General features: G+C 35.7%; 1 protein-coding gene across 1 annotated transcript; it reads right to left on the reverse strand.

Moving 5' to 3' along the window:
- Positions 1-8,418: 8,418 nt before the first annotated feature.
- Positions 8,419-9,245, reverse strand: LOC108598034. The gene is made up of 2 exons (XM_017984649.1): positions 9,171-9,245; positions 8,419-8,964 (listed from the first exon to the last, which is right to left on the reverse strand). The coding sequence occupies exons 1-2, from the start codon at positions 9,243-9,245 to the stop codon at positions 8,419-8,421; spliced, it is 621 nt and encodes a 206-aa protein (XP_017840138.1).
- Positions 9,246-14,238: the final 4,993 nt, after the last annotated feature.

Consider the following 14,238-nt stretch of genomic DNA (forward strand, 5'->3'; position numbering starts at 1 on the left):
CAAAAAACCATAGACAGGCAGGCATAAAATAATGGAAAAAGCTTGAACAAGCAGGTGCTATAATATTACAACTGTCAGTAAAAACAAAAAGTTGATGACTAAAATATACACGCAGCCAAATATTGAATTGAAAGCTAAAAGCAAAACAAGGCAAAGAGAAAATTCTGAGAAAAACAACAAAAAAGTTGTGGCAAGCCAAATGGCAGCAGCGCAGTTATGTAATTAACTAAAGCAAACACTTGATACTAATACAATTAATCAATTAAAATATGTTAAAGCAAAAAGTGTTGCTAAGTCAAACAGTTTGTTTAAATATTAAAGCAAAAGTTTAGTGGCACCTAGCACTGAAAGCTGCTGAGGCAGTTTTAAGTTTTACTCTTGCACTTAAAAATAATCCTAGAGCTTAGACAGCAGCTGTTTTAATTATTGAAAGCCTAGCGCTTTAAGCTATTTATAGCATTTGAATTACACACAGTCGAAGAAATAAACTTTAGCATAACAACAACAACAAGTGCGAGACACGCTTCAATAGCAATGCATTAGATTAATGGCACTAATGGCTTGGTAAACAATACGTACAACAATAACAGTAACTGACAAGCAGCGCAAAAAAAAAAAATATTAATAATCGCACAACAAATTTGATAAGCAGCTTAACAGTAACAAGTAGCAAAACATCGCCACCCACTCTAAGCAGCGCACAGCACAGTTTGCGCTCATGCATATTCATTTATTAACTGGGCAAAAACAGCTGCTGGTATTTAGCAGCACACACACAACTCTTGGCTATGCTTTATATATAGCAAGTTAGCCAGCAACTAATACTAACTAACTTATATACAAGTTGCTCGCGCTCTCTCTTTCCCACTTTCTCTATATATTTTTAGCAATTGCTATGCTGCCATGTGTTGTCTTTAGCTCACACACACACACACAGTGTTGTATATTTGCATGTGTATGTGTGCTTTAAGCATTGGCTGTAACTGTATTTTGTTTGCTTTCAATTGACGCAAAGGTGTTTGGGAATTTGCTTGAAATTAATGCAAAAAAAACACAAACAGCTATGACAGCTAATAAAAAAAGCTAGTCCTGCAATTTAAGCGTGCGCTGCTGTCTACTGGGACGTATGCGCTATATGCATGTTACTCATACGCAGCGTTGGCAGCTGCAACTAGCACGCAAAATCAACTCAATCAACTTTTGACGCTTAGTGTGCATAAATATTGAAACTTAAAGTCAAGCCAGTCAGGTTGTTGCATTTATTATAGTCAACAAATGTCTGCCATTCAGTCTAATAAAAAGCAGTTTGCATATAGAATTTGCACAAAAGGCGCACAAAATGTTTAAAAAGGCAAAGCAACTTAAGTCTATCAAAGCAGCTTTATATTTATTGAGCATTGAAAACGCCACAAACTTAAGCTAAGCACTTTTAATGAAACCGTAAGTAGCCATAAGTAGTTTGAAAAAGGTTAAAGTAAAAACATTTAACAACAAATAACTAAAATATGTGCTCGATAGTTTGCTAAATAAAAACTAATAAACAAACTGCTAGCTGCAGTAAATTTCGAAATCGAATTTATTGCACAATTATTCAGTTTATTCCCAGCAGTGAACTGACAAAAACAAAAGCTAAGGTAACAATAAAATACACGTGTGTGTATAAAATAAATTGTGTATACGTTTTTATTAACATAATCACAAACTAAAACTTGCTGCTTGTGCTCAAACTACAACAAATTTGATTAATATAGCCAAACTATTTTATAAAATTTAAAAAATGCATAAATCAGAGTACAGAGAGCCTGCAGCTAAATTTATAAGCTCACTCTTTTCATAGAGTGGAGTTTTCCTTTTTTGCGTGCGTCTTGCGTTGCTTTTCTTTTTGCATATCCCCAGCCGGAAAATTCATCGTGCTGGATGCGACGACGTCGGTATAAAAATAAAATTACATTACGAATATATATAGCTGGCTGCTTAAACTAAACAATATTTACAATTAATAAACTTTTGGTTTTAACAGCTACAGGCATAAAAACACATTCAACAGCCCCAAGTCAATTTAACTAGCTAACAAAAGTGCTGAGAATTTTTTGGGGCAACTTAAGCAAGTCAAGCTGACTTACTAATTTAGTGACATGATCAAGTTAACCCAGACAGACAAACAAGCAACATACCTGGAGAGTCTAAGCGTAAAGAAAAGAAACTTTGCACACATGTCTTGGAATTGTTGCACTTTGCACTCCCTGCAGAGTCGAGAGCTGCCACTGAGCTGCTTTTGTTTGCTTTTCAGCATAATATCCTTTGCATGCCATATATGCCAACGTCCTGCAGCCTGCAACTGAAGCTTTGCGGTCGTTCTGTGTCTTTCCTACCCCCAAAACTTGTTTATTTTTAAATGCCAGCTGCTGTGCTGTCTGCTGTGCTTTTGCTGCAAATTTAATTAATATACAGCACAGCTCAGAGTCGCCTTGCCTAGCCTTAGCCTGCTGCATTTAAGTGTTGACTGTCAATGAGCTGCGTTGTCCTTTGCGCCCGCAGCTGCCACAAGGCGCTGTCAAGTGCTGATTTGGCTTTCAGCCAGCAGCAGTCTGGGCGGCCCACCCAAGTTGAAGGCAGCAAGCAGCAGCAGCTTTTAGCTCATCATTGATTTTATACATGTCGAGAATTTACTGACTGACTGACCGAACAAGCAGCTGACAATAAACAAACATTTTGTATGCCATAAATTTCGTGCAGCGTAACCACAAATATTTTTATTCACAATCTAATGACAGCTGCAGCAAGTTCAAGGACAACTAAGCCAAATTGACTAGACCTGCAACTCATTGAGGCATTCAACGTTGCGTGTTCTGCGTAGCTAAACAAAATATTAAACCCATCAGCTAATGAGTCTTTAGCTTATTTATGCCCCAGCCCACAGTCATGAATAAAATTACGCACTCAACAGTTGATTGGATTTGTTTGTGTGTGTGGCGAGCTTTAAAGGATCTGCTGCTGCTTTGGCCAAAATCAATTACTAATTGCTAAATGACATTGCCAATTGGCCTTACAACGTTCTGTTAGCCGCTTGAGTAATGAGCGTAAACACACACACACACACACACATAGACACACTAATTAGCGCGTTGTTTTTGCTACGAATCATTGAAGCTCATCAAATTCACAAAGTTAAATTTAATGCTTATATTATATGCAAGTAAATAAAGATCAAGTTCTTCACTATCATTACTAATTTTAGTTTTCAGCGCATGACTTTTGAAAGTTAACTAAATTAGTTTTGTTTTAGAAGCAGAGCTCAACATTAAAATTCAAACTTTTGTCACACATAAAATAAAGTAAGTGAAAAAAAAGTTTCTTTCAAATTGAATAAAACTATTTGAAGTGCCATTAAATTAATAATTAATTAATTAAGGTTTGATATACAAAAAAGCAGCAGAACCCAAAACAAGAAACAAATTTAAACGCTACGATAAGTTGAAACACAGAAAACTCTTTAAATGCTTAAGCAACTTTTTAGATTTTTATAAATTTTATCAAGAAGTTTGCAATTTACGCTCATTTAAGCAAAAACTAAAAGCCTAATATTGAAATAAAGCTTAAGGGGATTAAATAACTTATTAAAAACATTAGTTGTCGGTTTTGAAACAAATTTAAACAGTTTGATAAGCTGAAATACAGAAAACACTTTAAATGCTTAAGCAACTTTTTAAATTTTCATAAATTTGCTTAAGTCACAGCCCCAGCTACTTTAGTTTGATATATTTGATATATTGAAATTAAGCCTAAGTGGGTAACTTACTAAAAACATTACTATTAAGATATTCAGTAAAATAGTCAGCAAGTAGTAGTAAAGCTAACTTTAGTTATTTGACTTTAATAAACATAAACACAGTAGCAAACATTTATGCAGTTTCCATAGTCAAGTGTGTGTGCGTGAAGCTTGTTTAATATTTTATTGATGCAGTATCTTCAACACTTGTAAGCACAGACAACTTGGTAGCTAACTTTGATGCCAAGGCTTGGGGCTCAGCAAAGTTCTAAGACTAAACCAAAACTTAAAGCTCGAAGTGTAGCACCTAGGCGAGAATATGTTAGGCAGACTTAATAAGCTACTAAATTCAGGTGTAGGATAATTAGCAGGCAGCGACCGCAGTTGCCAGAAAGTTGCGCATATTGCAGTTTTGTGTGGCGCGCAGCTCATTACGTATACTTAATAATTTATGCCATAGAAAGCGAGAGAGATCAGCGTGGAACGTGTGCTTGGCACCACAACTGACATTAACAATAGCACACACTTGCCACAAAATGTAGCAGCCCCAAAAAAACTACTTAAAGCCATAGAGAAGCCAAAGCCAAAGCCGTAGCTTGTGTGTGGCAAATGAAGCTTGACTGCAACATAATTAAATAATTAAATGTGAACTGCAGCAAATTAACATGTAAATGGAATTTATGTGTTCGACTGTCTGGGGCTTACCTCTTGAAATTTCAAACGAGCGACAAACGCCTTGAAGTATGCAGCAAAATGTTAAATGTACTTTTTGAATAATGATTATTTATTTATACATGTGTGTGTGAGCTGTGCGCTGTGGCATGCCACACAAATAAAAAATATGTCAAATAATTATTATAAATACCAGTTGCCTACACACACACGCACACACACACACACGCACACTTCACTTTGAGCTGCTGCGTCTTTTATTTGTTTTATTTTGTTGCTGCTGCTGCTGCCTTTGGCCAAGCGTGCAAACAAGCAACGAAACGAACGCATGAATAAAATAAAGCAAAAGTTGCCTTTTTTACGCACAACTCCAAACAAAAATTCTTAAATTAAAACTGATTTGTTGCTGCTGCTGCTGCCGCCGCCAACGCGTTTTGGCTTTAACATAAATTCAGGGGTACAGCGCTTGTTACTGTTATTATAAATTAATTAGTTTGACCCACTGCTGCAACTTGCTGCAACACAAAGCGAATTGGCACAAAATCAAAAACAGGCATTTGTATTTTTTTTTTTTTGATTCTTTGAACGCCCGCGCGCAAATGAAGCGCAAAATTAGAAAATAATACAAAACACAAATGAAACGAAACGAAACGTAACGTAACAAGCTGTGTAGCAATTTGCGCTTGTTTTGTATATTTGCTGCTGTTTGTTGTTGCTGCTACTTGAGGCGGAAGTGCGACGCGCATAACAATTGCCGCAGGAGCAGCAGCAGCAACATTGCAGCCTAGACAGACGCTCAAGCGCTGATAAACCATAAATTGACAAAGGGGTGCAGGTGGGGGGGAGCGTTTGATTTTTCAAGGAATTATTGTTGTTGTTGTTGGGGCTGGGGCATTGTTATTACTGCTGTAATACGCTTTGTGTGGCAAGATTACAATGTCTGATTACTTTGTTATTAATAAACACAAAAGCGTTGCACACACACACACAAGCGAGTCAACGGCGCGTATACGCGTTTTTCATATCTCAGTGTGTGTGTATGTGTGTGCATTGTGTACTCCAAAGGTTTATTAATAAACTTTTGTATCTGTGGCAGCAGCAACAACAACAACAACAACTAACGTTGTAAATTCAAAAGCTTAATGCAATTTGTAATAAATTTTATACAATAAACTAAACCACAGACGGGCAGCAAACTCAATAAATAAATAACAATTGATATTTTATTGTCACAGCGATATTCATAACATTGTGTTTTAATTTAAATGCATTTTAATTGCTTTTTAACTTGCTTACGCTGAAAGTTTCAATTTAATTGTGCATTAATTTTTGGCATTTCAATTTTGTCAATTTGTTTGCAATTGTTGCGCATTTTTTTTTATCAACAGCGCTAATCAAATTTAATTAAAGTTCACTTTTTATTTATTTTTTTGTATATAATAATTTTTTATAATTTTTTTTTTTTATAACTAACTTTTGTTTTTAAACACTTTGCAATTTTTTTTAGTTTGTAGCACGTTTAACGCTTTTCTTTGATTTTTCGCACACGTTTTCTATACAACGCTGAGTTCGCGACTGAGTTGAATTTTCCGAGCCGTTCAGCTTTTATGTTTGGCCACGCTGCTCGGCACTTTCGTTCAAAATTGATAGAAGAGCTTTCGACTGGCTGCAAGCTTTCAGTTTCCATTTCGAACGAAGCTGCCACACACACACAGAAACATCGACGCACGAATTCAACTCGTTGTGCGTTGCGTGTGGCAAGTTGCGCTTACAGGTGTTTGTTTTGCTTGGACTTGGCGCTGCGCTGCGGTTTGCAACTAAAAGTAATAAAGCAACACCCAACCACCCACCCACCCCCTACAGCGTTGCCTGCACTAAAAGCTGTTGCCCTTTTGTACACACACATAAATACTTATTTTAGTTTCTTTGTGCTGCAAGTTGTTGGGGCAGGCGCTACTGTCTGTTGTGGCAACCACAACATTTGTTGGCGGTCGCAAATTGCAGTTGCTTGTGGCCACTTGTTGCTCCACCAACCATTCAATGCCTTTTCCCTTTTTTTTTATATAAATAGGCTACATAATAGAGCGCTAAGGGTCCAAGTGATCAATCACTTAAGACAAATAGAGTGGCGAACCCTTGGAGCATTCAAAAGTTAAAGCTAATTCTAGTTAATGGACATAATACAATTCAATCAATATTGTTTTCAAAACAAGCTTATAAATATGCAAGTAGATTAAGCTTCGGATATGCAGACAAACTCATGGCCCCTCCCAACTCGTTGGCTAGCAATCTGGTCAACCCGCTACCAATAAGAAGATTGAAAAGAATTCACCTAACAGAAGAATATCATAAATACACTACATAAATAATCCCATTAATTAACAAGTCTATGGCCAAAAAGGCCGCAATAAATAATTTAATTTAAAAAAAAAGAGATTAAGCTTAAGCATTTCATATTTATAAAAATGTCCAAGTGTATAAAAATGTATTTTATAGCATTTTATAGAGTATCTAAAGTACGCTTGGAATTAATTCTTTTCTACTACTATTGTTAATGCCTTAAAGTTCGCAAAGTGCTTCTCTAATTCTCTTCTATAAGTTTATCAAACCTAAAAACAAATCATTTTCTTTTTTCTTCGACTGTCCATAGTTGAATTAAATAAATAAATAAAAATAATCGTACTAATAAGAATTATATATATTCTTAGATCTATTCACATTTATATTCATATACAAAATGCCAACTATTTCTACCCGATCAATAAAGTTTACTTTAGGTTCTAAAATCAATATGCAGCTACTATTATTAGTCTTAATTTTAGCAAGCCCGGGGCATAATAAAAATATAAATACATATACATTCTATTTGCAATTATATTAATATACAAAATTTCTACTTTAATACTATAAAAGACCATTAGCTCTTAAAATAAATTAGCCACTATTATTAGTCTATTAAAGTCGACAGCTCAACAAGAAATAAATCTATTATTAATGCTATTGAAATCTATAAATAATACTAATAATTAATAAGCATAATGTACTTTAAAGTGGATTCCAATTTAATTTACTAATAAATAGCCTAGCACAACTGCTCAAAGACCTCATTAGAGCTGCAATTAATTAACAAAAATCAATTTTCCAATTAGAGAGCCGCTGCTCATAAACAACGCCGCAAAATTGAAAACTTTGCTGTCAACATTGTTTTGTTTACTGCATTAAAATATAAATTTAAACGCCAAAATGTGCGCAAAATTGTTGCTAAACTAACCACGAGCGCAGCTAACAGTTAAATAAATAATTCACAAACTGTCATTTGTAAAAATTATTTTGTAACAAGAAGTTTCTGCAAAATTAATGCAGCAAATTGAAAACATGGCAACAAAATTGCTGCTGCTGAATTATTGACAATGAAACACACACACACACACAAAAAAATAAAAGAAAAAAAGTAAAGCTAGCCTAATCAAAATGTATGCGGGCTAGAGAGAGAGAGAGAGACTGAGGTCAAAGGCAACAAAAGCAGCGTTTGGAAGACGTAGCAGTGTCAACAGCGGCGAAATGTCCTGACAGCGACAGCAGCGCGCAAGGATTGAGAAATGTAAACGTCAACAACAACAACAAAGGCAGAGAACACAAATCAATTGTGTTGCACACACAAAGAGAGAGAGTGAGATAGCAAGCTAAACAGGCAACAGGACATGAAAGACAAAGATTGAGCTGATGAAACTGGAAACAGTTTTCTCGCCTTGCGCGCATGTGTGTCTGTGTGTGTGTGTGTGTGTGGCAAACAGAATGAAAACATTTTTCTAATTTCCTGTCATCAATATAAATGAAATTGTGAGAGCAACACGCAACGCTTGTCTAATTGAGTTGTCGCCTTAGACTGTGAGCATTTCAACGGAAATTCTTTTATTGCCAAAGCCTTTGGCTTGGTGCGTGGTAAAAATAAGCAACAGTAACAAGATGTGTAGGACTCAATGACGCAGACGACGTATGGCGCGATAGTGATAACCATCAGCTAAGAGTGCGGCGCTTTCATCGCTGCCTGGCAAGGATTCCAACACAGCATTGTCATCCAGCGGTGGCAAATATTCACCCACAACAACAGGTGACAAGTCGGCGGCATCAGCAGGTGTGTCATAGTGATAACCCGCAGCATCTAAAGTGCCTGCGGGCAGCTCCAAAGGCGCAACAGTTGTGAGCTCTGCCTCAGACTCAGGCTCAGCTGTAGTTGCAATTTCAGTTGTTGTTGGCACCTCCTCTGTTGTCGCTTCTTGCAGCTTCTCAGCTGGTGGCAAGTACTCATTGTTGGGTGGCAAGTAGTCATGCGGCGGTTGCAGCACATGCGACAAGCTTGCGGCATGCTGTTCCACAGGTGGCAAGTAGTCGCGACTAGGCAGCGGTGGCAGCACCACAGGTGGCAAATACTCCAGCGGCAAGTGTGAAACATCGCGACTTAAACGCGCAAGCGGCAGCGACTGTGCCACGCATAAAACGCACAGCAGCAAACAAATTGCACACTTGAAATTGAACTAAAGTTAAATGTTAGTCACCAGCTAGCGCCCATTTATTATAAGTGGCTTACCATGTTTATTACTTCAGCTACTATTGCTTAATGCACTGACTGTTTGAAATTGTTGCAACTATTTATATGAATTATTAGCAGCAGCCAAGTTCAAGTTCGATAACCGGTATCTTCAATTTAAGCTTCGTTAACAAATCTAACGCAATAGTTTTTGTTGCTGTTGGCAGCATCTTCGAAGTTCGAACTTAGTTGCGTTTGATCTGCACGTTCGATCATGTTGGGCTGACCTTAGCTTTAGCCGCTGTCCATTCGGAGACTCTTGACTGTTTAACTATTTGTCTTAAACTGTTTGTTTGTTTGTTTGCTTGGGCCCGTAGAATATTTTGCACTCAACAAAGCTAACTGTCAATATTTTATTGTGTGCCGCACATTCTACAAACATCACCATTGCCATTGATCTCTGATCTTGACTTTTGTGTTCCACAATTACTTACGCATTATTTTCAATGTCGTATGTAATGTTTCGATTTCGATTTTGGTTGTGGCCATGATGCAGCAATTTGGTCACGTTTAGACGCTGCTGCAATGACGCTGCAGCTTTAGTCGCTTATCACACATACGCCAGGTAGTGCTTAATGAAAACAAAAGTCATGCGACAATAGAATTTCAATCAAATCCGTATATTAAAAACTGCACATTGCTTTAAGCTTTGACTGTAGCGTTAAATCAAAAGCAAACAAGCAAATGCGCTCCATAATAAAAAGAAAAGCAACTAAAACCAAATGAAAATGAAAACCCGCCCCAGCTCAAATTTTGCGCTGCTTGCTTTATATTATTTTTCGCAGCAGCGCGCACGCGGCGGATTAGTAACGCAAAAAAAAAATTGAAAAATGCTGCCACAAAATCTGGCCAAATCGTTATTGCCCCTTGGGTTGCCTGTTGCTTTTTGTTTAATAGAAAAACCTAAAAATAGCAATTCTAACTATTTAAGCTCCGCAAGCAAAAATCAAACGAATTTCACAATAAAATTTCACGCAGCGTATTGAAATAGAAAAAAACGAGTCTTGTTTGCTCAATTGCAATGTTAACCAAAAAGCGCAAGCAGAACAAATAAAAAATGTATGCAAGAGACAGAGAGAGAGAGAGAGAGAGAGAGAGAGAGAGACACACTGCCACATGGCAGCGCATGCAAATTTTGACGTGCTTCGCTTTCAACATTTGCTGAAGCATTTTTGGCGTAAAAGCTGCTCCAGGGCTCTGGTTAAAATTTTACTACATTTCCCCATATGCAGTCAGTCAGTTTAAAAAATGCAAAAGATTTGCAGTTAGACAAGTGCGAGCTGTCAAAAGTTTAGCATTGAAATTGAAATTTGAAAATTGGCAAAATGCTTTTGCAGCCTCGTGGGCTTGTCGCCCTGTCTGCAAAGCAATTTGATTATTAAATGACAAAAGAGCGAAGCCTTTAAATTGAGTGTGTGTATGAATGATGACTAGGGAATTTTACAATTATAATTTAATGTTGCATAAAAGACTTTTAGCAAAAGCTATTAATAAATTTCTTATTTGTTTTAATTCTTTGTTATATACAAAGCAAATTGAATTAATTTCAACCTGAAGGCCTTTTTGCTCTGCCCTATTCTATACCATAGAATTTAATTCTAGGCTACAATTAAAATAAATAAATGTATTAATTTTTTATATGCGCTGTGTGCAGAAGTTTAAATTTATATTTTATTGGCACATAAATGCTTTAATTTCTGTTTATTTAATTTTAAGCTACATTTTTGTTTAACTAAAATGTTTGAGTCGTAGTCTATTTTAATTTTGCCAAAGTTTCGCTTTTAATTAACTGAACTGAACTTCTAAAGACTTTTGCATCAATTTTAAACACAATGCAGAGCTAAATTAATGGATTTAATTTTTGCATAACAGTTGATTTGATTTTAAAAGGCAAAATGTAATATGCGCCTTAAATTGATTTTAATGAAGTTTGGAATTTTACAATTATAATTTAATTTAATTTTTATCAAAAGCTAATAATAAAATGCTTATTTGTTTTAATTTTTCAGTATAAACAAAGAAAATTGTGTTAATTTTTTAAATGCGCTGTGAGCAGTTTAAATTTGTTTTAAATATTGGCACATAAATGTTTTAATTTCTGTTTATTTAATTTTTAGCCACATTTTTGTTTATCTAAAATTATTGAGCCGTTTCCTATTTTCTGAATTATTTAATTTTAAGCCACATTTTTGTTTATCTAAAATTATTGAGCAATTTTCTATTTTAATTTCGCTTTTAATAAATTCAACTCAACCCAATTTAACTTCTAAAGACTTTTGCATAAATCTTTAACACAATGCAGAGCTAAATTAATGGATTTAATTTTTGCATAGCAGTTGACTGCTTTTAATTAGTGCGTTTACGCTTGAGGCAATTAAGCAGCTTAGGCTATAAATCACTTAAACAATTACGCGCTGCACTGACAATTAATCGATTTAAGCGCAAAGGTAATTCAATCGCCCAGTCAATTGTCAATTGTCGAGCGTCACTCAGCGCAACACAAAGTCAAACTCACACCCTTTGTTGAGTTTAATTATGAGTGTGGCAACTCACAAGCTAAAAGTCTCTGTAGCCTTAATTTGCATGCAAACTTTGTGCGCAAAAATATTATAGAGCCATAGCTAGGGGAGTTATGCAAAGACATGTGTAGTAGTTATAGTTGTATTTGCTGTTTTTATGCGCAAAGCGAAATGTAATCAAGTCATGTAATATGCAACAGTTGTGCGTGTGTGTGTGTGTGTGCGTGTGGCAGCCACAGAATTAGAGGCAATTCACGTGCCTGTGTCGCTTTAACACATTACGCTCCAATTACGCGTGCTGTCGAGTCAAGGCTTAGCCTAAAACCCTCACACTCTCCTTATGTTTGAGTTGCTTGCTGCATAACAAAATCAGTTGGCAGCTTTGCCACAAAGGGCAGCAAATGCAATGCATACTAAATATGCAACAAGCTGTGCAACTGAAGCGCGCAATTTTCAGTTTTAATGTTGCTTTAAAGGATTCGCCTTTCCAAGCCATTGTCAAAGTCAATTTAATTGTCTCAATTACGCGACAAAGCGTAACCCAAATCAAGCTGCAGGTCAGCAGCCTGCGCTGTAGCGTGGGGCTGACTGCGTGGGCGTTTCAAAAGGTGTTCATCAAGTGACTTACTAAAAAGTTAACGCAATTTTGCGGCACAAAAGTTCGTGCAACTCTTTTGTGGCAACAAAGCCCATTAAAATTCCATAGCGCGTACTCGGGACTCAATGACGCTTTTAAGTTTAGCTGCTGCTCCGTCTGTCTGTCTGTTCGCTTTAGCCAAAGCTGCGCATTGTTGTTGTTGTTGCTTTTGCTCGGCATTTTCACGCACAGTTGAATTCATTAGTGCGCCGTTAGACGACAATGAACCCCAAGTCATTTGGCTGTAAAATTTAGCTGCAGGTGTTGCTGCTCTCAGCTTACGCTGCGTATGCGTAATTTTCAGCTTTTCTTTTCACTGCTTTTTTTGCGTGCTATTGACAGCAATTATAAGTAACAGTGAGCATAAACAGTCTGCGTCGTCGCCATTTTAGTAATTTCACACTCAGTTGAGTTTGACATTTGGCCTATGATAAAATAATCGAAAAATGTAGCAAATATGCGCGTGTGTGTGTGCGTGTGTGTGTGTGATGTATGTAAATTATTTTGGCAACAATTACAGTCTACGCGAAATATTGAAACAAAATTGTTCTTCCCTTTCTATGTGTGTGTTTGCGCTTGTTTGTGTGTGTGTCTGAAATGTTAATGCACAGCCGGTTGACGTTTATAATTTTACACCAAAACTAATTATATTAACCTAAGAGCAAACGCTGCTGCTCAAACAGCAACAGCAACAGTTCATATAATGCATATGCCGCCTTCCCCCACTCTCCCCCTCTCTTTCACACTGTTGCATGCTGCGGTTTGTGTACACATAATAACAACAGCAGCAACACTTGTTGAGTATCCAATAAGCTCATATGGAATTTTATGTGGCACAGTCGCGCCTCGTGGTCAACAGCAGAGCGGCAACAAAATTGCTAGAGCTCATTTTTGTGCTAACTAAAAATAGCAGCGCAGCTAAGTTCAGATATATAAAGTAGACACTGCATAATGTGCGCTAGTTTAAGTCTTAAGCCTCAAGCTGCAGTTTAATTCAATAACTAATTATGTTTAAGTCCTTTGAATGCGCGTCAAGCATTTAACTTTTAATAAAATAACTGAGCATAATTGTCTATATATAAAATAAGTAAGCCTTGAACCTAGCAGCTTATAAGATTTTTTCTTAGAATGCGCGTTAAAATGACAATTTAAAGCAACTCGAATTAACTCGAATTATGCTTAAAATTTTAAACAAAAAAGTCAAGTGTATTACATATTTTAGTGTTTATTTTAAATAAAATAAAAGTTGTATAAGCAGTTGAAGAAAAACTCAGTTTTAACTATTTCTTATTGATTTAAATAAAAAAAATATTATTTATTGCCTATAAAAATTTATAGCAAATAGTTAAGTGTAATTAACATATTTTAGTGTTTATTTTAAATAAAATAAAAGCTGTATAAGAAAAAGTTGGAGAAAAACTCAGAGCAGCATAACTGTAATTTAAATAAATCAATTTTAACTCTTTCTTTTTGATATTAATAAAAAATAAATAAATTAATAATAATAATAAATAAATAATAATAAATAAATTAATAATAATAAATAAATAAATAATAATAAATAAATAAAATATAATAAAAATAAAAAATTTATTTCCTATGCAATTTGATGCTTATGCAATATTTAATAATAAAAAATTTAGCATAAGAGTTATTTGCGCTTTTTTGTTTAAGCATTAAAAATTCTGTTCATTTGTAAATTTTGCTAAATAAAGTGCGCTAGCTAAATTTATACGCATAAAATAAATATAAATTAAAAGAAAATTATTTGTCTGTGCAATGCTTAACAATTTAGACAAGTTATATTCATATCATATATATCAAATTTTACGCATTAGGCAAACTGTTGCAGCGACTTCCGCAGGAACTGAAAGTTCTTATATGAAGCTCGGCACTCGCATTTAACGAGCGCTTACTGTTGAGTTTTGTAAACTAATTAAATCGACAACTGCTGCTGCTGCTGCTGCTAGGTTACAGTTTTAATTGAAAGTCATTTGGCATTTGTTGGTAGCAAGCAAAGCGACTTTAGCTTTACTAACATGAAATTGAATTC

This window comes from Drosophila busckii, chromosome 3L (assembly GCF_011750605.1).
Source record: "Drosophila busckii strain San Diego stock center, stock number 13000-0081.31 chromosome 3L, ASM1175060v1, whole genome shotgun sequence".
Classification (NCBI taxonomy): Eukaryota; Metazoa; Arthropoda; class Insecta; order Diptera; family Drosophilidae; genus Drosophila; species Drosophila busckii.

Excerpts from the sequence above, each read along its gene's own strand:
- LOC108598034 (XM_017984649.1), bottom strand. The coding sequence starts at position 9,245 with ATGATCGAACGTGCAGATCAAACGCAACTAAGTTCGAACTTCGAAGAT. Across the intron at positions 8,965-9,170 it reads ACAGCAACAAAAACTATTGC|TGTGCAATTTGTTTGCTGCT; the intron begins GTTAGATTTGTT and ends TTCAATTTCAAG.